We start from the raw sequence: 23980 nt of genomic DNA, 5'->3' as shown, positions 1-23980 counted from the left end.
GAAGTAAGAATTCTCTACAGGGGCCAGGCGCAGCGGCTCACGCCTGTAATCCTAGCACTTTGGGAGGCCGAGGCAGGCAGATTGCCTGAGTTCAGGAGTTCAAGAACAGCCTGGGCAACAGGGCGAAACCCTGTCTCTACTAAAATACAAAAAATTAGCTTGGCATGGCGGCATGAGCCTGTAGTCCCAGCTACTCGAGAGGCTGAGGCAGAAGAATTGCTTGAACCCAGGAGGCAGAGGTTGCAGTGAGCCGAGACCACGCCACTGCACTCCACCCTGGGTGACAGAGTGAGACTCCTTCTCCAAAAAAAAAAAAAAGAGAGAGAATTTTCTCTACAGGGAATTTAACAGGCAACTAAAATGAAGCCTCTGACATCACAGATGGTAACTCTTCTTCAAAAGAGAATGTCCCAAATATCCCATGAAATAGTGCTTTTCTCCATCATCATCTCCCTGACTTCACACTCGCTATATCAACTGCTCAGTGTCCTATACACCACTACACACAGATTCTAGCCTCTGACCTGGTATGATGGGAGTTTTAAGTCTGTGAGGCTTTGACATAGCTGATTATAGATTTTTAGAGAAAATACCTTGGGTTATTTAATCCAATTTCCTCATTTTTTGATAAGAAAACTCCATGCCCCATTCCACCCCCACCCCAAACTAGCTGGTGACTAAGCTGGGACTAGAACCTGGTCTCCTGTTTAGTGTTCTTTCTACCATCCCATTAAGAAGATAAACAAGCCGAGTGCGGTGGCTCACGCCTGTAATCCCAGCACTTTGGGAGGCCGAGGAGGGCGGATCATGAGGTCAGGAGTTCGAGACTATCCTGGCCAAGATGGTAAAACCCTGTCTCTACTAAAAAATACAAAAATTAGCCAGGCGCGGTGGTGAGCACCTATAATTCCAGGTACTCGTGAGACTGAGGCAGGAGAATCGCTTGAACCTGGAAGGCGGAGTTTGCAGTGAGCCAAGATCAGGCCACAGCACTCTAGCCTGGGCGACAGAGCAAGACTCCGTCTCAAAAAAAAAAAAAGATTAAACAAATAAAGGTACGAAATCAAGTTGAATGTTAAAGTGGGGTTGCAGCTTACTATAAATGGTATGCTTAGACCTGCTGACCACACTGTTATCAGTACTTCTCTAGACTCTGGTTTATAACTTTCTCTACCTGTTAGCTGCTCTATGTCATTTTCATGTATTTGGTCCCCGTTTTCCCTTGGTCCTCAGCTACTTGTTAAAGTACAAGTATTTAATACCTCATTATTGCATTCCTGTCACTCACTGGCAGCACAAAAAGACTCCCAGAAGCTTTGCTCAGCAAGGGCTGCCTCAGCAGGGCTCTCTGCCAGCTCCTTGGCCTGTTCTCTGCTGTCTTATCTACATCTCAGCTCTCACCTCCACCTCTCTATCCCTTGTGGCTGCTTTCTCTCTCTTTTTTTTTTAAGCACATAACTATCAACTAAAACTGTTTCTAATTCCCTCAGTCAGTGTTGCCTTCTTCAAAATTAGATATTGCCAATGGAAGATGACTGGATATGGTCATTAAAGGCCATTAAAGGGGATCTTGGGATCCCCTTTCTTTAGGCCCAAAACAAAAAAAAAAATGGATATAAACAATAACCAGGTTTATTTATAAACTATTATAGACTGAGTTTTGCACAGGGTTTATGCCAAAAAAGACAGGTTTAGGCCAAAGAAGAAAATGCTCTGTGTCAGGGGCAGTTTCAAGGACAGCAGAGAACTGGCACTCAGAATCTCAGTGCCAACACACAGCTCATGCTGGCAGGCTCCTGACTCACCCCCTCTACGTACACACACATTTTTAGAAAACTGGCCTCGATCCACTTGTCCACTTGATGCCATCTGGGCACATGACCAGCCAAATTGTTCCAAGGACACTCACAGAAGTAGCAGTATATACAGGGAAGAGTTAAGATAACTAAAAAATAAGGGGATGATTGCCTAAACATAGTATTGTTAATCAGTCATACATCTGTAAGACTTTGCAATCAGGTACAGTAAATGTTGTAGTCATTATGAAGATATGACGGACAAAATGTACCATTTAATTTAATCCTTCACTTTATCATGTTTCTCATTGTTAAATAATAGTTTCCAAAATGAGGTGAGGGATAAAGGGCTAACACGAGATTCTTCACCAAAAGCCTGATTCCTGGTCTGAGAGATTTCCAACGAAGCATGACCTTATGGTATAGAAACTTAATACTGTGTAAACAGCTTTACCCACTAGGTGAGCAATGGCTGCTCACTCCCTCAAAAGAGAATGGCATGGCTTGTTGCAGAGAATATCCTTTTGGACAAAGGCAAGCTTGGTAGTTGAGACCTTCCAGACCTTAAGAGATAATGCCCAAGGGCCCATATTCCACATCCCTTGGAATGGGCTGTTCCAAAATACCAATGCCAAGAGATATATCACAGAGGAATGCATAATTTCCTCCAGAAGAGTGACAACAACTACAAGTTAATAACTGTGCCCAGAAGCTCACACAGAGCATCTCAATCTTTCCTTTTTTTCTAATACCCTCTATCTGATACCTTAAAAAGAGACATTTAACTACAGAAATCACCTTCCTCAAGCTACATTCACCTATTTTCAAAGTGAGAAACACCATGGTCATAAGTGGCAGGAAAGGTAACACTTATTAGGTGCCTGCTAGGTGCTAGATATTATGTAAAGCACTTAAAGTATATTCTTCTCACTGAATCCTCTTAACAATCTGATGAAGTAGGTATTATTGTCGCCCAGGCTGGAGTGCTGTGGCATGATCTCGGCTCATTGCAAGCTCTGCCTCCTGGGTTCACACTATTCTCCTGCCTCAGCCTCCCAAGTAGCTGGGACTGCAGGCGCCCGCCACCACGTCTGGCTAATTTTTTGTATTTTTAGTACAGACGGGGTTTCACCGTGTTAGCCAGGATGGTCTCGATCTGACCTCGTGATGCGCCCGCCTTGGCCTCCCAAAGTGCTGGGATTACAGGCGTGAGCCACCACGCCTGGCAATTTTTGCATTTTTAATAAAGACAAGGTTTTGCCACATTGGCCAGGTTGGTCTCAAACTCCTGACCTCAAGTGATCTGCCCACCTTGGCCTCCCAAAGTGCTAGGATTACAGGCATGAGCCACCACACCTGGCCAGCTCAGAGTACATCTCTCTAAATGTCTCAGGACTTCACTCCGCTGGCCTAAGATAATTAAACCCACACAGTCTCAAAAAAACAAGAGACTGCAGGAATTCAAACAAGTATTTGTACACCCATGTTTACAGTAGCATCATTCACAACAGCCAAAAGGTGGAAGCAACCCAAATGTCCATCAACAGATGAATGAATAAACAAAATATGGTATTTACATACGGCAGAATATTATTCAGCCTTAAAAAGGAAGAAAATTCTGACAACACAGATGAACCTTGAAGATATTATTCTAAGTGAAATAAACCAGTTACAAAAGGACAAATGCTGTTTAATTCTACTTAAATGAAATACCCAGAGTAATCAAATTCAGAGTTAGTGGTTGCTAGCGTCTGGCATGAGGGGGAATTAAGTATTATTGCTGGCCGGACACGGTGGCTCACACCTGTAATCCCAGCACTTTGGAGGCCAAGGCAGGTGGATTACTTGAGGTCAGAAGCTCGAGACCAGCCTGCAACATGGTGAAACCCCGTCTTTACAAAAAAAAAAAAAAAAATTGGCCTGGCATGGTGGTGCATACCTATAGTCCCAGCTACTCGGGAGGCTGAGGCAGGAGAATCACTTGAACCCAGAGGCGGAAGTTGCAGTGAACCAAGATGGCACCACTGCACTCCCACCTGGGCAATAGAGTGAGACTCCATCTCAAAAAAAATGAAAGAAAAAAAAGAGTTATTGTTTAATAAGTACTGAGTTTCAGTTTGGGAAGACAAAAAAAGCACTGGAAATGGAAGGTAGTAATGGTTGCACAATGTGAATATACTTAATGCCACTGAACTATATGGTTAAACATAGTTACAATGATAAATTTTACGTTTATTTTACCCCAATTAAAAGAAAACAAGATGTCAAGATTTTCTTTCCACAGACACTCCCAAGAGCCTCACAAACACTCCAGTCTCACTTTCTGTAACCTCTGCATAACTGACTGGCTGACATTCACATCAAAGTACACCACACTGAGTACAGGGACAAATGTACAAAGACGCTTCCTCACTGATAGGGAAAAGGAAAGGAGCCAAATATACCAATCAACAGAGAGCCCATGGACTTGAGCAGGAACGCAAATTCAAAATGAACCCCGAGTAGCCTTCAAGGCAACACTATGGCAATCTTCAAAATAATCACCAAAGTTCACCATCCAAACTAACAACGCACTAAGTACCAACACTATCCTACAAAATCCTTAGAGACCCTGGGTTTGACTCCTAATCCTTGCTGTTTCATCTGTTTTACTTAATTAGGCTCCAAGTACTCTTACTCTGCACCAAGTGAAGAATTGAGAAATTACTGCAGTAAAATATTTGAGGTATTATATTACACATTAAATATGTTTAAGTTGTAGGGAAGTGAGTGTTCAGTACACACTCATTTCTTCATTAGAAAGTCTTTCATATCAGGCCCCTTGAAAACTTAGTTTCTTGGCTCTTTTTCAGGAACTCCAAATTGGCTACAACTGCTGTCTCTTTGGACTATACTAGAGGCAACCAGTCTCACACTCAGCTTCAGTCCATGTTCCCTTCCCTGGGGAGTCCTGTGCATCATATTTGGTGGAACAGTAAGACAACAGTGTGTCAGTGTGTAGAGTTTTGACTTTTCTGCATGCAGATGGAGGTGGAATACAGAAGACTGTGCAGGTTCTGGGAAGCTGAGCCAGGACTAGGCACTCTGATGTTTCCCTAAGTCCCACGTGAATTCCCAGAGGCAGAGGTAGCCAGTATAATTTTTTTTTCTTTTTTCTTTTTTTTTTTTTGAGACAGAGTCTCACTCTTTCACCCAGGCTGGTGTGCAATGGCACAATCCCAGCTCACTGCAACCTCCACCTCCCTGGTTCAAGAGATTCTTGTGCCTCAGCCTCCCAAGTATCTGGGATTGCAGGCATACACCACCACACCTGGTTAATTTTTGGTTTGGGAGTTTTTTTTTGTTTTGTTTTTTTTGAGACAGGCTGGAGTGCAACGGCGTGATCTTGGCTCACTGCAACCTCTGCCTCCTGGGTTCAAGCAATTCTTCTGCCTCAGCCTCCCAAGTAGCTGAGATTACAGGCACCCACCACCACGCCCGGCTAATTTGTGTATTTTTAGTAGAGATGGGGTTCTACCAGGCTGGTCTCGAGCTCCTGACCTCAGGTGATCTGCCAGCCTTGGCCTCCCAAAGTGCTGGGATTACAGGTGTGAGCCCCTGTGCCCAGCCCATCCTAATTTTCAAATAGGAAGAGTTGAATACAATCCATCTGAGAATCCTGCCATCTTACACAGCCCCCCAACACACACCACACAAGGAACCTTTTTTTCAGAACTGTTCCTAGCATTAATACACAATGAGGACTTTCCCAGAATTTTTTCTATCCTGCTTTGAATTCAGGAGGGAAAAAAGGTAGCAGCAAATTGTGTTGCCATGTAGGAGTAGAATGAATAATGGATATGGGAACTTCTCCAGGACTAAAACCTGTCCCCCACATTAAGGTAAACCAGGTGCACAGAGGAACAAGCCAACCACAGGAAGACACAATTAAGTGGTAGCTCAGGTGCCTGCCTCAACGAGGCAGAGGGGAGGCTTAATTACAAAATGAAGTGAATGACATTTAAATAAGATTAAAAACAGGAAGGAGACAGCCTCCAGGAAAGCACGAATAGATGTCTCCAAAGAATCAGGTCAGAGAAAGCTGTCTATTTGAGCAGCTTTCACATGCTATGAAGACAAAGAGCAAAGACAACACTCATCCAGACTCGATTTTGTGGCCTGGCATGGAGCTAGAATTAGGTACCACAGAACCCAGATCAAAACCTGTTCATTAGGAGAGATGGATAATTTCATAGTGACTGATAAAAGAATAATATTACCATCTCAGTTGCTTAGGACAGAAGTCAAGAAACTCAAAGGACAGGATGAAAATAGCACTAGTGTAACAAGCTAATGCCACCAAAACCCTGGAGGCACTATAAACTCTAGCCAATTCCAGCATCTCCAGACAAAATCACCAATTACCCAGGGACATTGCCAGCAATCAGCAGGCTCACTGTCAATCAGCAGAGTGGTGCAGGAGCGAATCTGAAGTCAAAACCTGCCAGTAGAATAATTTAAAAATACTCAGCCAGGCGCGGTGGCTCACGCCTGTAATCCCAACACTTTGGGAGGCCAAGGTTGGTGGATCACAAAGTGAGGAGTTCAAGACCAGCCTGGTCACCATGGTAGAAGCCCATCTCTACTGAAAATACAAAAATTAGCCAGGCAGGGTGGCGTGCGCCTGTATTCCCAGCTACTTGGGAGGCTGAGGCAGGAGAATTGCTTGAACCCGGGAGGCAGAGGTTGCAGTGAGCTGAGATTGCGCTACGGCACTCCAGCCTGGGCTACAGAGCAAGACTCCGTTGTGGGGGGAGCAGGGGGAACAACTCTAGGTGGCTTTTCAGAATAAAGGCATCTGTCTGGCTGCAAGCCTAAGCACCTCACTGACACAGAGGCCAAAGAATCAAACAAGAAAATGAAATGGCTCTGGCTGTATGCTATCAGCCTCTCCAGGTGAACAGAGCACACAAGTCAGTATGTCAGCAGCCTGCACTGACTAAAGGTTCCACATTCCTCTAAATGAGTCAGAAATGGAACAAATCCTTTCTTTAAATGGAAATCTGCTTCCATCCTTACCATTTTCCTTGCAGTCAATGTGTATCTGCTGGAAAAAAAATAAATAAGGTTCTCAACCATCTTCCATTCCCCATTTTCTTGCAGATAATGCAAACCTCACAATTAGCACCCACCCTCTTCTTTTTCACGAAAATGAGTTTCTACATGAAAGTTCCCAGATCCTAGACTTTGGGAAATGTAGGGTCCCTGTGCAGCTGCCTCTAACCAAGCACGCTCAGGAGCCACTGCCTTCTTCTCGGGCCCTATACCAACTGCTCCTTTCCCCCCAATGTTTCCCTAATGAGTGATAGCCAAAATCACCCTTTAAGAAATATAAAAGTCAATGAGACCATATCTCAGTGGAGCCATCTGACACAGAACCAATAACTTTACTTTTTGCCAAAATGAGGTAGGACCAATAACAGACTTGTCTTGCTCCCTTGAGATCCAGAGAAGGATGATACCTTATGAGACCACATGATATGTCCCTTTGAAACTAGTATAGGCAGAGTAACCAAAAGCACAGCTAATCCTTCCCCTGTCCCTTTTACTTGACAAAATGCTCATGGGCCTATGAGAGTTGACATTTTTCTGGATAGGAAGTGACTGCATGCACAGAAAAAAGAACAAAGTGATCTCTTGCTCTTTTGGGGGCTTTTACATGGGAATCTTTTCTCCCTGTAACAGGCTAAACCTGTTAGAGATTCTTATCTTTTGCTTCTGCCAAGTTTCTGAGGGGATGAGAGAAAGATTCAAAATAGTGTAAATTTTGGATTCAGCCAAATGTAGTGATTTGAAAGGGAAAAAAGCTTCCTGGCATTCCTTTTTAGTCCTTGGGCTTTCTATACTGCTGTAGAGAGTATTTCATAACTACATTATAGAACCCGAAAGATACCTTCTAATGCCCCTGAATTAGAACATTCTAACTTTGAGAGGAATTGATTACCCATAGAGGAAAAAAGCCTCTCTATTTTTGCATATAGAAGCTAGAGCAGTCTTAATTAGGCACATCAGTCTAGAATATATCTTGTGACATATTTGCCTAAATCAGAGAAAATTTAGAGGAATGAGGAAGAGCAATTTTAAAAACAAGATAGAAATAGCAGCTGCCAAAATTCCCCTTCCCATCTACTCTAGTTTTTACTGCTATGTTCTTTCCCGCCTGGATACTCTCTTCAAAACTAAAAGAAGCAATGTTGTAGAGTTATATAAGATGTCATCATTGGAGGAAGCTGGGTGAAGGGTACATGAAACTCTACATACTATTTTTGCAACTTCCTGTAAGTCTATAATTACATCAAAATTAAAAGTTTAAAAAAGAAACTAAACTAAAAGAAGAACACAATGAAAAGTTCAAAGGATAGTTTCTCAAAATCAAGAGGGGCTGCTGAACTATCAAAGCTACATCTACACAAGAACTGCCAGATAAATTTATGGCTTGAGTCAGCCTTTCTCTTGAAAAATTTCAGTCCTGCATGCCAACACTTAAAAGTAAAACAAGCTTCCAACAAAAGACTCTCAATTGCCAGTCTTGAGATGTACCTAACCAAGAAGTCATAGGCCTCTGCCAGTAATGGCAGAGCCAGCTGGATCTAGAACGCTGTGATACTCCCTGGGTTTTCCAATTTTCCCAGTAGATATGTAAAAGGTCAGGCCATATACAATTTCTCTCTTTTTCACAAAGCTGTGAATGCTTTGGATGTTACTTAGCACAGTGAAGCTGAACAGATTGTTCTGGGGGCTTAGGGGGCCTTTCTTTCTGCAGGGAGGCAAATGTTGCTTACTGATCTGTGTCTGAGCATAGGAGTCAGGAACTCTAAGTTCTAATCATGACTCTGTTTAGTGTCTGGTTCCATGATCCTTAGCAAGTCACTTAACCCTTCTATATCTCTAATCCATTCCCCAACAAATGGGAATAAAAATAATGACTTATCACCGGGATGTGGGAGAGTGAAAAGGTAACAACTGTGATCCATATATAAATGTAGAATATAAAATGCCAGTATAAATCTGCCTTTAAATCAACCCATGTTTTCAGACGATGGAAAGTCATACTATTTAAACGTAGGCTGCCTCTCCAATGCCCCTTCTTCCTGCAGTGGAAGTAAAATAAGCTGAATCCATGAAGCTCTGTTCAAGTATTTCCCTCTCCAATAACTACATGCTTCTCTCTGCACATCCTGCTCATTCTTTGCTTAATGGTTTAGAAACCATCAAAGTTTCCATTTTTACTTGGTTAAAAGCAATCCATCCATCTGTGGGTAAGGAAGAATGAGAAAAACAAAATAAATGACTAACTATTCTCTTTCACATCAACAAATCAAATAAACTAAGGTGGATGGCTGGCCCTATCAAAGGTGATGATGTCAGCTCAACAGAAACATTAACGAGTTACATCCTACTATTATTATTATTATTTGGCTCAAACACAACATTGTGCTACTTTTAAAGAATGTTGATCCGTCATTAATGAAAATCCTACATATCCATTCATCCACTTATTTGTTCATCCAAATGTTATCTGAGTTCCTATTAAAAAGCTAAGCAGGCCAGGTGATATGGCGCATGCCTATAATCCCAACAATTTGGGAGGCCAAGGCAGGCAGATCACTTGAGTTCAGGACTTCAAGACCACCTGGGCAACATGATGAAACCCCATCTCTAAAAAAAGGAAAATACAAAAATAAGCCAGGCATGTTGGTACGCATCTGTAGTCCCAGCTCTTTGGGCTGCTAAGGTGGGAGGATCCATTGGGCCCAGAAGGTGGAGACTGCAATAAGCCATGATTGTGCCACTACACTCCAGCCTGGGCAAGACCCTGTTTCAAAAAATAAATAAATAAATAGCCCAGTAGTCTGCTAGAGATGTAACAATGATTTAAAAACAGGCCTTGCCCTCCAGTAACTTTTTTGAGAGGAAATACAGATATTTAAACAAATCATTGTAAAAACATATGAAATTAGCATGGTGGCTTGCACCTATGGTCCCAGCTGCTCGGGAGGCTAAGTTGGGAGGATCACTTGAGCCCAGGAGACAGAGGTTGCAGAGAGCTGAGATCGTGGCACTGCACTCCAGCCTGGGCAACAGAATGAGATCCTGTCTCCAAAAAAAAAAAAAAAGCAAACATAGCGAAACAATGTGATATACTAAAATAGGGACCCAATATGCTATAGAAAACACTCCGAAAATAAGACATAGTGAACAACATGGTCTATAGCCTCAAGAAGTTCAAAGCAGATTGCTCATCTAAAATTCCCAGTAGGAACGCAATGTGACCGGTAAATAAAGAAAAATATTGGCCGGGCGCAGTGTCTCACACCTCTAATCCCAGCACTTGGGGAGACAGAAGAGGGCAGATCACCTGAGGTCAGAAGTTTGAGGCCAGCTTGACCAACATGGTAAAACTCCATCTTTACAAAAGTTAGCCTGCCATAATGGTGCGTGCCTTTAAGTCCCAGTTACTTGGGGCGGGGGCTGTGGTGGGAGGACTGTTGGAACTCGCAATCACACCACTGCTCTCCAGCCTAGGCAACAGAGTGAGACTCTTTCTCAAAAAAAAAAAAATTACCTAGATACTAAGATGTTTTGTGAGAACAGGATTAATTGGGAGGCTATGGAACTTAAAATTAAGACAGGTTTTTGACACAAGATCATGGAGATGCTTCAGAGGGTCCAGAAACTCTGAAACTATATGCAAAATATGCGTGTGCAAATGGACATTTTTTCTGGATACAAAGATGACTGTAGCTTTCATTCTATTCTCAAAGGTAAAGAACTATTTCACTATGATCTTATTCCAAAACCCAGTTTTCTACCTCTATCAGTGGAGAGTTTTAAGATCTAATCTTTTACTTAGACTGGGAGATCTGGGTTGCCTAGACATCAGAGAAGAGCTTTCAAACTTTCTATAATGTGGTAAAAAACAGTGATTGCTCAAAACAGGGCAATGTAGAGCAACAGGACTATTTCCTTTCCATATTCTAGTTAAAATTAGCCTAAATATATTTTCCCACATACTCAGATATCATGGTGACAGGCATCATAGAAACAGACAGTGGCAGCAGGGAGTAGGTCAGGGCTCGTATCTGTAAAACCAACTAGGAAAAGTTTATCAGGCAAAATTGAACCCCCAGCTAATACAGCTGGCTCCTCGTCCATAAGATCATACCTGTGAATTCATTATGGGAATCTGGGGACCTCTGGCTACCTCCCCAATAATAATAAAGAGCTAATACAGTCAAACAGCATAGAAATAAAAATCAGGCCGGGCGCGGTGGCTCAAGCCTGTAATCCCAGCACTTTGGGAGGCCGAGACGGGCGGATCACGAGGTCAGGAGATAGAGACCATCCTGGCTAACATGGTGAAACCCCGTCTCTCCAAAAAAAAAAACACAAAAAAACTAGCCGGGCATGGTGGCAGGCGCCTGTAGTCCCAGCTACTCAGGAGGCTGAGGCAGGAGAATGGCGTGAACCCGGGAGGCGGAGCTTGCAGTGAGCTGAGATCCGGCCACTGCACTCCAGCCTGGGCGACAGAGCGAGACTCCGTCTCAAAAAACAAAACAAACAAACAAACAAACAAACAAAAAAAGAAATAAAAATCAGCACTGAAGTACAGTGATACTAAAAATCCACATTACAAACTACATCTGGACCCAAGATGATTGCTTCCTAGATAACCAAGGGCTTTTGTGTGTCCAGTTTAATAACACACGCCTTACCAGTCTTACAAATAAAATTTCATTACAGTTTGCAGCACATGTATGGCAAAGGATATATACACATAAGCATATCTGCCATGATGAGTTTCACATAGCTCCCTCAAATCCATAAGTCTAGAAGGCAAAGAATGAGTGAAAACATGGGCAATCCAACATATGAGGGGTAGTGTCTGCCAAGTGGTAGGTGGATCCACCATAGACAAACTTGTATTCACAGAATGCAATATTATACACTATTACGGGCTCTGACTGCATGGGATGCAACGTTGTGTTTCGCAGCTTTCCTTAACATCTGCTGCTCTGCATCTCACTGTACACTCCACATATGAACACATGGACCCAGGGTTCCAGGAGGGCTCACCCATCTACACAGGAAAAGGAGCTAATGTCACTTAGCAGAGAACTCCAGTACAAATGTCTAGATGCCTTTGCAACAAGCAATGGTCCATGCCTCTTTAAGGACACTCATATATACTTCCCCTCAACTCATCAAGGGCCTTAGACTGTCATGCAATCAGTCCTGAGAATAGGACATAATTATAAATAGAGCTGAAAGTTCGGAAAGATATAACGTCAACTGACCAACACAGAATAAAAAATGGCCTTCTTCTTCACCACTTCCTAGTGAGAAAAGCAAAATGCTGAGTCAGAAAAAATAAATATAAAAGACATTTTAAATCTCTTTAAAAGATAATCGCTTGTTTAAGCAAAAATGGTGGCAATGTATTCTGGAGTTTATGACATATGTAAAAAGTTAAACGCAAATGCATGACTATAATAACACAAAGAACAGTTCATACCAATAAAAGTGTGGATTCATCAAGAGAACAGAGGATATAAAATCAGGATAGAAGGAGAATAACAGGAAGCCCTGAGCCCCAGGAAACAGACCAGAAAGAAGAATAGAAGGCAATGTGGACAAGACAATGGAATAGGATAATGAGGAAGAGGACAACAGATCATGAGAATGAGAGAAAAGTCACAGAGATCACAGAGGCCAGAAATAGAATAGCTAGGACAAAAAGGAAAGAAAATAGAATGAAAGAGAAAGTAAAACCAGAAGGGAATCAGAAGAGGCAGGCAGAAACAACTACTACTACCACCTTGTTTAGTACCACAATGTGTAATTTCATTAAAGTTATAGACATACACCATTTGTACTTATTATAAATCCAACAACTGTACCAACATCTGAAGATCTGCATCATTATTGTGTTTTCTCTTTAATCCTATGCTTTTAGAGCCTAATAATCTTACAACTATCCATAGGCAACAATAATAGTCCTTTATATTAAAAGGAGGTGCTGCTACCTAAGAAATTCTACTGTTGGTCATTTCCATCTCTTTTGATCTCTCTTTAACTCCCCTGACATTCTCTCCATCTCAAACTCTCACACAATCATACTCTCCTCTCCTGAAATACCAAAATGCCACTATTGCCACTTAGTGTTATTCTCCTACTCCCCCTTTACCACCATAGGCAGTAACTGCAAAAACTTGCTAATCCATTAATTAAAGATCTCTACTTCCCATTATGGGGGACTCAATTTAGAAAGCCAAATTGGGTTGGGAGGAAATCATGTGTCACAACAAGTGAGATGAATTCCATGGAAGGGGGCTGGGTTACTGGCCTGTTTCTTATAAAGCCTCTGACACTAACATATCCTATTCTGCTGAAAATACAGAGCAGCTCTCCCATGGGTGGGCAACCTTTCATCACTGTAATCATCTAGAGAAGATTTTATTGTACCATCAGGTCTCAAAAGCCACAGGACCTAGCAGTAAGCAACTGCCTCAGGGAACATGTCTCCTCTGCTTTCCTGAAACCTCCAATTTAGTTACACAAAAGAAAGGGGTGGCAAGCCAGCATTAATTGTACCCTTAGCGAAGAGCCACTTTCCCCTGCATGGGTAGCAGTGACTTTACTGGACTACCAAATGTATACAAAGACAAAGTAAACACTGTAATTTGCTGTTTTGTCTCTGGCACAGGGGGAGTGGCACAAGTGACACTGTCTGTAAACAGTAATAATGCCAGATGTAACACAAAGAACGGAATTCCCGCATCTCCCCACTCCCGTCCCTATCCCTCCATCTCTCCCTATGGCATTCCTCCTGATTACTCATCCTGAGGAAACACACAGAAGCCTCCCTATAGTCCATATGTGGCTACCAAATGAAACCGAGTGAAAATCCAAGTTTGTACAGACTTCTCCTACCTCATTCTTACTCAAAGATTTATTGGAACACAAGAAATACTCAGTTGGTTTTATCAGTTGACAAAAAATATAGGGAGGGGAAGGAACAAGAGACAAAGAATAGACATGTGACACACCCAGGTCTGGATTAGAAAAAAGCTAAAATGTTAAAAAAAAAAAAAAAAAAAAAAAAAAAAAAAAAAGACAAAAAGAGTAACTGAAAATAAAGGTATCCTAAACAAACCAAAAGGTTAAAAAACAAAAAATCCATCTTGAGCCCAGGCCTAGGGGCTCATAAAAGGTATAGAAAAAGAAGATGAGTTCAAGAGAGAAAGTTACCTGACCAGAGCTCCCGCCAGGTGTAATGCAGGCGTACCCGACACTTCTTCTGGTAGCAAAGCAGTTTGTGTACTACCTGGATGCAGCGTCTGTAACAGGGAAAGCAAACAATGAGGGTAAGCCTGAGAATATAGTGCAACTTATCACAGATCCCTTCTTAGTGAGCCGGCTTTGCTAAGGCCACTAAAGACACTGGATATGAATATGTATACGTGCAAAAAAATATGTAAAACTTCTGGCTGGGCACGGTGGCTCACACCTGTAATCCCAGCACTTTAGGAGGCCAAGGCAGGTGGATCATTTGAGGATAGGAGTTCAAGACCAGCCAGGCCAACATGGCGAAACCCCATCTCTACTAAAAGTACAAAAAAAGGCCTGGCACGGTGGCGCATGCCTGTAATCCCAAATGAGTGAACTTGAACTCAGTGAGCCAAGATCGTGCCACTGCACTCCAGCCTGGGCGACAGAGTGAGATTACATCTCAAAAAAAAATTAAAAAAAAAAAAAATAGGCAGAGCACGGTGGTTCATGCCTGTAATCCCAGCACTTTGGGAGGCCGAGGTGGGCGGATCACGAGGTGAGGACATCAAGACCATTCTGGCTAACAAGGTGAAACCCCATCTCTACTAAAAATATACAAAAAATTAGCCAAGCGTGGTGGCGGGCACCTGTAGTCCCAGCTACTCAGGAGGCTGAGGCAGGAGAATGGCGTGAATCCAGGAGGTGGAGCTTGCAGTGAGCCAAGATTGCGCCACTGCACTCCAGCCTGGGTGACAGAGCGAGACCCCGTCTCAAAAAAATAAAAATAAAATAGCCAGGCGTGGTGGCACATGCCTGTAGTCTAAGCTAGTCAGAAGGCTGAGGCAGGAGAATTGCTCGAACCTGGGAAGCAAAGGTTGCAGTGAACCAAGATCGTGCCACTGTACTCCAGCCTGGGTGACAGGGCAAGACTGTCTCAAAAAAAAAAAAAGAAAAAACTTCTGCCTTCTTCTAGTAGATTCATCAATATCTCTCTCTCTCTCTCTCTCTCTCTCTCTCTCTCTCTCTCTCTCTCTCTCTCTCACACACACACACACACAGACACACACACAATATCACATACTGCTTGTGCTACCCATTCCCCTTATCAATGGGTAGAGGGTGCTGTAACTACTTATAAGTCAACAATCAATTAGGCGCCACTGACATCTTTCCCTTGAGTACCTTTCCAGGGAAAAAGGATAAACCAGAGGGTCACAATTAAACTATTCCACTGAAAGCGGTATAGTGACATGGAATGCAAAAACACAAAATTAAAGACCTTAATTCTCTGTATCTATCTGAATGTGGTTTTTATTTAAATTAAATTTTTAATTAAATATAAAATTTAAGATACCAGTCTTACTTATAAATAAAATCTATAAAAAAATTAACTGGGCATGGTGGCACATGCCTATAGTCCCAGCCACCCTGTAGGCATGCGCCACCATACCCAGCTAATTTTTTTGTACTTTTAGTACAGATGGGTTTCACCATGTTGGCCAGGCTGGTCTCGAACTCCTGGCCTCAAGTGATCCACCTGCCTCGGCCTCCCCAAGTTCTGGGATTACAGGCACGAGCCACTGTGCTCAGCCAAAAGTTCTGTCTCTTTTTCTTTTCTTTCTTTCTTTTTGCTGCAAACTGTAAAATTTAAATTCTATTTACACTAAAAGTTAAATTAAAAATGCAGTTTGTCAGTTGTGCTAACCACCTTTCAAGTGCTCAATAGCTACATGTGGCTAATGGCTACTACCATAGTGAACAGAAAAAAATATAGAGCTTTTCTATTATTGCAAAAGTTTCTACCGGACAGCATTCTGCTAGATCATTGGAATATTCAGGGTTATTCACATCTCAACGACATATATGTTTCTGAGAGTATTTCCAAATAAGCAGTTAGTAGCTTGAGGTCAAGATAAGTGATAATTTTAAAAATTATAAACCTACCAAAAGCATTTTTTTCATCTCTGAGATAGGATTTTGAAACGTTAAAAGCCAGGTGAAATTATAAAGGTAAATACTGATGAAATTTACTTCCCCAAAATACAAATATTTTGTTTAATAAAAAACATTTCAATGATTACAATTAAATGGCAAACAACATGGGAAATTATATTTGCAACAAATAATATAATAGAGTTACTATGTTTGATATATAGAAGTTTATATACATAGATGATAAAAACTGTGTCCTTTGCTATAGTCTGAATGTTTATCCTCTCTGAAACTCATGTAGAAACGTAATCCCAAATGTAATATTATTAAAAGGCAGGTTCTTAAGAGGTGACTGGGTCATGAGGGCTCTGCCCTCAGGAATAGATTAATCCACTCATGGGTTAATGGATTAATGGGTTATCATGAGAGTGGGTTAGTTATCATGAGAGTACGTCTGTTATATAAGCCAGTCTGGCTTCCTCTCCTTAGCCCCCTCACCATACAATACCTTTGCGCCACCTTGGGACTCTACAGAGTGTTCCCATCAGCAAGAAGATCCTCACCCAGAAGTAGCCCCAGACTTGGACTTTCTAGTCTTCAGAACTGTGAGACTAAATAAATTCCTTTTCTCTATAAATTTTTCAGTCTTAGGTATTCAGTTATAGCAACAGCAAACAGACTAAGACAACCTCTAACAACAAAGATAGGAAAAGGAAACGTCAACAAATTCCTCCATCTGAGGAATTCCTCCCTTTTTTGTTTCCCAACAATTCCTCCCTTTTTTGTTTCCCAAAAAAGGGAAACAGAGAAAGCCAACATTTTCTACAATGTTCAACTTCATTTTTAAAAGGCATATTAAAACAAGATTCTACTTGTGCATATCAAATGAACATACATTTCATGCTTACAAAGAAACAGCATTCATAATAAAAGAAAACTGGAAACAACTATGGAAAGAACATTTGATGCCAGAGGAACAGCAAGTAAATCATTACACACATGTTCCAGATTGACATCTGTCCCCCAAAACTCGTATGGTGAATTATAAATACACATCAATTCCTCTAGTTAGTGTCTCTGGCTCTCACTTCACAGAGGGAGGTTAATGGTAGAGAAATTAGAACCCTCAAAGAATACTGGTGAAAAGAAAAATAGTACAACCACTGGAAAACTTAGGAGTTTCTCAAAATGTTAGATATAGAGCTACCACATAACCCAGCAATTCCACTACTAGGTGTATACAAAAGAAAAACACAAACAGGCTAGGTGCAGTGGCTCACGTATATCATTCCAACACTTTGGGAGGCCAAGGCAGGAGGATCACTTGAAGCCAGAAATTTCAGACCAGCCTGGGAAACAAAGCAGAACCCCATGTCTACAAAAATTAAAAAATAAAAAAATTTGGCCAGGCGCAGTAGCTTACGTTGTAATCCCGGCACTTTGGGAGGCCAAGGTGGGTGGATCACGAGGTCAGACATTTAAGACCAGCCAAGCCAAGATGGTGAAACCTCATCTCTACTAAAAACACAAAAAATTAGCTGGGCATGGTGGCGGATGCCTGTAATCCCAGCTACTTGGGAGGCTGAGGCAGAGAATTGCTTGAACCTGGGAGGCGGAAGTTACAGTGAGCCAAGATTGCACCACTGAACTCCAGCCTGGGCAACAAAGCGAGACTCCATCTCAAAATAAAACAAAATAAAATAAAATAAAATAAATAAAATAAATAAAAATAAATAAATTAGCTGGGTGCAGTGGCATGCACCTATAGTCCCAGCTACTCAGAAGGCTGAAACAGGAGGATCACTTGAGCTCCGGAGTTTGAAGCTATGATTACACCACTGCACCCCAGCACAGGTAACAGAGTAAGACCCGGTCTCTAAAAAAAGTAAAAATAAAACAAAATATATGTCGACACAAAAACTGGCATACAAACGGTCATGGTGACATTCATAATAGCCAAAAAGTCTAAACAACCCAAATGTCTATCAATTAATGAATGAGTAAATACAATGATGTGGTATTCTATACAGTGAAATATTAACCATAAAAAGGAACGGCTACAACATGGATGAACATGGAAATTATTATGCTAAATTAAAGAAGTCAGTAGTAAAAATCCACATATTCTATTATTTCATTTATATAAAATGTCCAGAATAGGCAAATACATAGAGACAAAAAGTAGATTAGTAGTTATGTAGGCCTGAGGGAGAGGGCAGAGGAAGAAATACAAAGAGTGACTACTAATGGGTACAGGATTTCTTCACGCAGGGGTCGACTGAAATGGTCTAAAATTAGTTTGTGGTAACAGTTGCACAATTCTTTGAATATATTCTAAAAACACTAAATTGTATACTTTAAAGCTGCTTTAAAAAACTCTGTGGCCTACTTTTTACAAATATTTGTCAAGATATGCAAGTTACAGCTTTCACGGTAATGTTCATTTCATATATTCTATAACTAGGTATGCTTGGATTCTTGATTAAGCCATTAAATGTCCACTTTAATAGTGAGCCTGTGTTAGGTGGATAAATTGATACTCTTCATTTGAGAGGATTAGCTTTTGTATTTCCTATTTTCAATTTAAATTCACAAATTCAACATTCAATTAACTATGATCTCAGCCCTTAGAATCCCTAGTGTATGGAGGTTTCTAAGTGGCCTAAAATGCAATGTCTTCACTGAATCCAGATTCTAAGTCTCACTTTGTCATATCCTCGCTGCCCTAAAAGTACTTAAATCAGGACTTTTTTAGTCAAGGGAGGGTTTGGTCAGCCACAGGCCCAGGGCTTGGACTGTACCCCTCTGGAACTCCAGGCTCATCACACACATCACACACATCAGAAGAAACTGTCAGACCTACCCTTTTCATTCATTCATTCAACAAATCTTGACTGTATACCAACTGAATGCCAGTGCTTAAGTCTTATTACAACTAAGTTATAAAGTTCCTAGAAAACTGAACCTAGGTAAACTGCTACTTTCAGGTAAATGAAAGTGCCTCCTCCTTTTGTCTTTTGGAGGTTTTGTTTTGTTTTGTTTTTGTTTTTGAGATGGAGTCTCACTCTGTCACAGAGGCTGGAGTGCAGTGGCATGATCTTGGCTCACTGCAATCTCTACCTCCTGGGTTTAAGCGATTGTCATGCCTCAGCCTCCCAAGTAGCTGGGATTACAGATGCCTGCCACCATGCCTGGATAATTTTTGTATTTTTAGTAGAGATGGGGTTTTACCATCTTGGCCAGGCTGGTCTCAAACTCCCGACCTCAGGTGATCCGCCCACCTCAGCCTCCCAAAGTGCTAGGATTACAGGTGTGAGGCCCCATGCCCAGTCTGAGACTCTTTCAAGTTCTATGGCTATAACCCGAGACAAAGAATATCCTAAGACCCTACTGACTTTAGCAGACACCACATTAATCTGATGGGTATCAATCTGACAGCTCATGGAATCAAGCTAAAATAGGGGTAGCTACTACTATAAAGACACATGCACATGTATGTTTATTGCAGCACTATTCACAATAGCTAAGACATGGAACCAACCCAAATGCCCATCAATGATAGACTGGATAAAGAAAATGTGGTACATATACACCCTAAAATACTATGCAGCCAGAAAAAGGAATGTCCTTTGCAGCGACATGGATGAAGCTGGATGCCATCATCCTCAGCAAACTAACACAAGAACAGAAAACCAAACACTGCATGCTCTCACTCATAAGTGGGAGCTGAACACTGAGAACACACAGACACAGAGAGGGGAACAACACACACCAGGGCCTATTGGGGGATTGGAGGGGAGGGGAGGGAACTCAGAGGATGGGTCAACAGGCCATGGCACACATACACCTATGTAACAAACCTGCACATTCCGCACATGTAATCGTTTTTTGTTTTTTTAAGAAGAAATAATGAAAAAAAAGAAAAAGAAAAAAAATAGGAGTACCTAATTGCTCGGGCCTCTTAGCAGAGGAGAAAAGAAGAAAGCAGAAAACACACTACTAACCTCTCTCTGCAGAATGAGAGCCAGAGACACCAGGTAGAGGAATTAAAATGCCTAACAACTGACCGGGCTTGGTGGCTTACGCCTATAATCCTAGGACTTTGGGAGGCTGAGGCGGTAGGATTGCTTGAGGCTAAGAGTTCAGGACCAACCTGGTCAATATAATGAGAGCCCGTCTTAAAAATAAATAAATAAAATAAACAAAATGCCTAACAGCACACCAAGAATACAAGTGAATTGAACTAAATTTACAAGTTAAAGTCCTAAAATTACTCTTCTCCAGATATTTTCAGAGTACTCCAAATAATAAACCTCCATTGCTACCTTATTAGCCTATTCTACTTGCTCCATTATTCACATCTCACTCTGTTCTTCTCACTCCCTGTAGCTCTAAGTGGTCTTGCAGGAGCCTCTCAGACAGAATTTAGTAAAAACTATTTAAACAGTACTCTCTTAAAAGACTTGGGTACCAGCCGGGCGCTGTGGGTCATGCCTATAATCCCAGCACTTTGGGAGGCCAAGGTTGGCGGATCACGAGGTCAGGAGATCGAGACCATCCTGGCTAACACGGTGAAACCTCGTCTCTACTAAAAAACATAGAAAATTAGCTGGGCGTGGTGGTGGAAGCCTGCAGTCCCAGCTACTCAGGAGGCTGAGGCAGGAGAATTGTGTGAACGCAGGAGGTGGAGCTTGCAGTGAGCCGAGATCATGCCACTGCACTCCAGCCTGGGCGACACAGTGAGACTCTATCTCAAAAAAAAAGATTGGGGTACCTTCAGCAGTGATATTAAAAATATTTTATAAGCCAGGCACAGTGGCTCATGCCTGTAATCCCAGCACTTTGGTAAGCCAAGGTGGGTGGATCACCTGAGGCCAGGAGTTTGAGACCAGCCTAGTCAACATGGTGAAATGCCATCTCTACTAAAAAAAAAATACAAAAATTGGCCGCGAGTGGTTGGGCAGGCTTGTAATCCCAACTACTTGGGAGGCTGAGGCACGAGAATCGCTTGAACCCGAGAGGCAGAGGTTACAGCGAGCTGAGATTGCGCCACTGCACTGCAGCCTAGGTGCCAGAGTAAGACTCTGTCTCAAAAAAAGAAAAAAATATGTATTTTACAAACCGTACAGAAAAATAATCTATAAACCAATACATACATGAAAAAAATTTAAGTGAGTCCCTTTTATTCTCTAATAAACTGACCTTGTGATATCGTAAAACGGGTCCCCAACACCCAGGCCACCGACGAGTACTGGTTAGAAACCAGGCTGCACAGCAGGAGGTGAGTGGCAGGTGAGCAAGGGAAGTTTCATCTGTATTTACAGCTGCTTCCCATGGTTTGCATTATCACCTGAACTCTACCTCCTCTCAGATTAGTGGCAGCATTAGATTACCACAGGAGCACAAACCCTACTGTGAACTGCACATGCAAGGGATCTAGGTTGTGGCTCTTTATGAGAATCTAATGCCTAATGATCTGTCACTGTCTCCCATCACCCCCAGATGGGACCATCTAGTTGCAGGAAAACAAGCTCAAGGCTCCCACTTATTCTACATTATGGTGAGTTACAAAATTATTTCATTATATTTTACAATGTAATAACAGAAATAAAATACACAATAAATGCTATGCACTTGAATCATCCTGAAACCATTACTGCTCCCAGGTCTGCGAAAAAATTGTCTTCCATGAAACTGGTTCCTAGTACCAAAAAGGTTGGGGACGACTGTTGTAAAATATATATTTTGTCTTCAACCCTGTTTCCTGACATACAACTTCTAAAATCCTTAGAATCTCGAAAGTGATGTCTTTTTGTATGTTGAGGTGACTGATGGCTGGCCTCCCCTAGGTAGCTTCAGAATGAGGGCTTGTCACCAGAGAGACCAAGGCCTGACTAGCCAGTTGGGCTTTCAGCCCTAGCCCTGACTACCAGGGAAAGAAGAGGGGCTGAAGGTTAAGCTAATTGCCAATGGTTTTTATTTTACTTTATTTTATTTTTTGAGACAAGGTCTCGCTCTGTCACCTAGAGTGGAACGCAGTGGTGCAATCACGGCTCACCACAGCCTTGACCTCCACAACTCACACCATCCTCCTTCCTCAGCCTCCCAACTAGCTGGGACTACAGGCACACACTACCACGCCTGACTCATTTTTGTAGAGACAAGGTCTCACCAAGTTGCTCAGGCTGGGCTCAAGTGATCCATCTACCTCAGCCTCCCAAAGTGCTAGGATTACAGGCATGAACCATGGCCAGCCAATGGTTTAATCAAATATGCCTCCATAATGAAATCTCCATAAGAAACCAAAAGGACAGGGTTTGAAGAGCTTCTGGATAGCTAAACCCATGGAGGCCTACAGGAAGGCGAATAAGAATTTGTCTACGTGCTAGGAGGTTGGCACACCCCAACTCCACAGGGTCAGAAGCTCCTGGGCTCCAGACCCTTTCAGACCTCACCCTATGTATCTCTTCATCTGACTGTTTATGTTTCTTTAAAATATCCTTTGTAATGAACTGGTAAATGTGTTTCCCTGAGTTCTGTGAGCCACTCTAGCAAATTAATCAAACCCAACAAGGAGGTAGTGGGAACCCCAATTTATAGCCGGTGCATCAGAAGCACAGGCCAAATAACCTTGGGCTTCTGATTAGCATTGAAAGCTGGGGGTAGTCTTAGGCACTGAGCCCTAAAACCATGGAATCTGAAACTACCTCCAGGTAGATAGTGTCAGAATTGAAATACAGTACACCCGGCTGGTATCTGCTACAGAAATGATTGCTTGCTTAGTGTGTGAGGAGTAAACCCTCCCCACATTTGGTCATAGAAGTATTCTGTGCTGATTATTGTTGTTGAGTGAGAAAACAGAAAAAACACTATGTTTTTTTACCCTCATAAACCTGTACCAAAATTGCTTACCAAGTGATATAAGTTGCAATATAAATCATCCTAATTGTTTCCAAATCATTTGCTGTTTAGAAATTGTGATGTAATCCTGTTTGATACAGTTGTCACTTAATGATGCCCTTGTTTGAGCATGATTTGCCTTAGCAATCTACAAACTTCTCTGTCAACTTTCCCGTGAAATTGAGAGTCATGAGGTCCCTGGTGCTAAAGGCTTCGTTGCAACCAGCAAATGTGACTAGATGCTGCCCATACAGACTACCCATGCACACACAGTACATTCCTGAATGCCAGCACCTCTTGTATGGCCTGGATCTGGACAGCTTGTATTTGGCCCCCTTTGATAACGCCATTCCACCAACACTGAGCCACTCCAGAGCAGCAGTGAGATGCTACCTACATCCCCAACCCCTGCGGCCACCTATCCACATCCGCTCCAGCACTGCCCCTAGGCTCTATTCCTGTCTCCAAAGTAACCAACAGGTGACATCATTAACCTTGTGGTCTCAATAATTTATACTATTTATCAAGCAGAATGAAAATTTTAACCACTGCTATGGCCTTAAAAAAACATATATATATATATACTGGAGGCTGGGCACAGTGGCTCACGCCTGTAATCCTAGCACTTTGGGAGGATGAGGCAGGTGGATCACGAGGTAAGGAGTTCAAGACCAGCCTGGCCAAGATGGTGAAACCCCATCTCTCTACTAAAAATACAAAAATTAGCCAGGTGTGGTGGTGCTTGCCTGTAATCCCAGCTACTTGGGAGTCTGAGGCAGAGAATAAATTGAACCTGGGAGGCAGAGGTTGCAGTGAGCTGAAATCGTGCCACTGCATTCCAGTCTGGGCGACAGAGCGAGATTCCGTCTAAAAATATATATATACACACATATACATATGTATACGTATGTATATACATATACATATATACATGTATATACATACATATATACACATATACATACACACACATATATACATATATTTACATATGTGCATATGTAAATATATGTACGTGTGTGTGCGTGTGTGTGTATATA

General features: G+C 42.1%; 1 protein-coding gene across 1 annotated transcript in view; it reads right to left on the bottom strand.

Annotated features, from left to right (window-relative positions):
- ARMH3 (armadillo like helical domain containing 3) overlaps positions 1-23980 on the bottom strand; it is a 234991-nt gene that overhangs the window by 135204 nt on the left and 75807 nt on the right. The window contains exon 19 of the mRNA XM_017851651.1: positions 14088-14176. Coding sequence (XP_017707140.1) covers positions 14088-14176 — 89 coding nt within the window. The remainder of the gene's footprint in view (positions 1-14087; positions 14177-23980) is intronic.

This window comes from Rhinopithecus bieti, unplaced genomic scaffold (assembly GCF_001698545.2).
Source record: "Rhinopithecus bieti isolate Rb0 unplaced genomic scaffold, ASM169854v2 scaffold_31787, whole genome shotgun sequence".
Taxonomy (NCBI): domain Eukaryota; kingdom Metazoa; phylum Chordata; class Mammalia; order Primates; family Cercopithecidae; genus Rhinopithecus; species Rhinopithecus bieti.
This window is presented reverse-complemented; position numbering and strand designations above follow the sequence as displayed.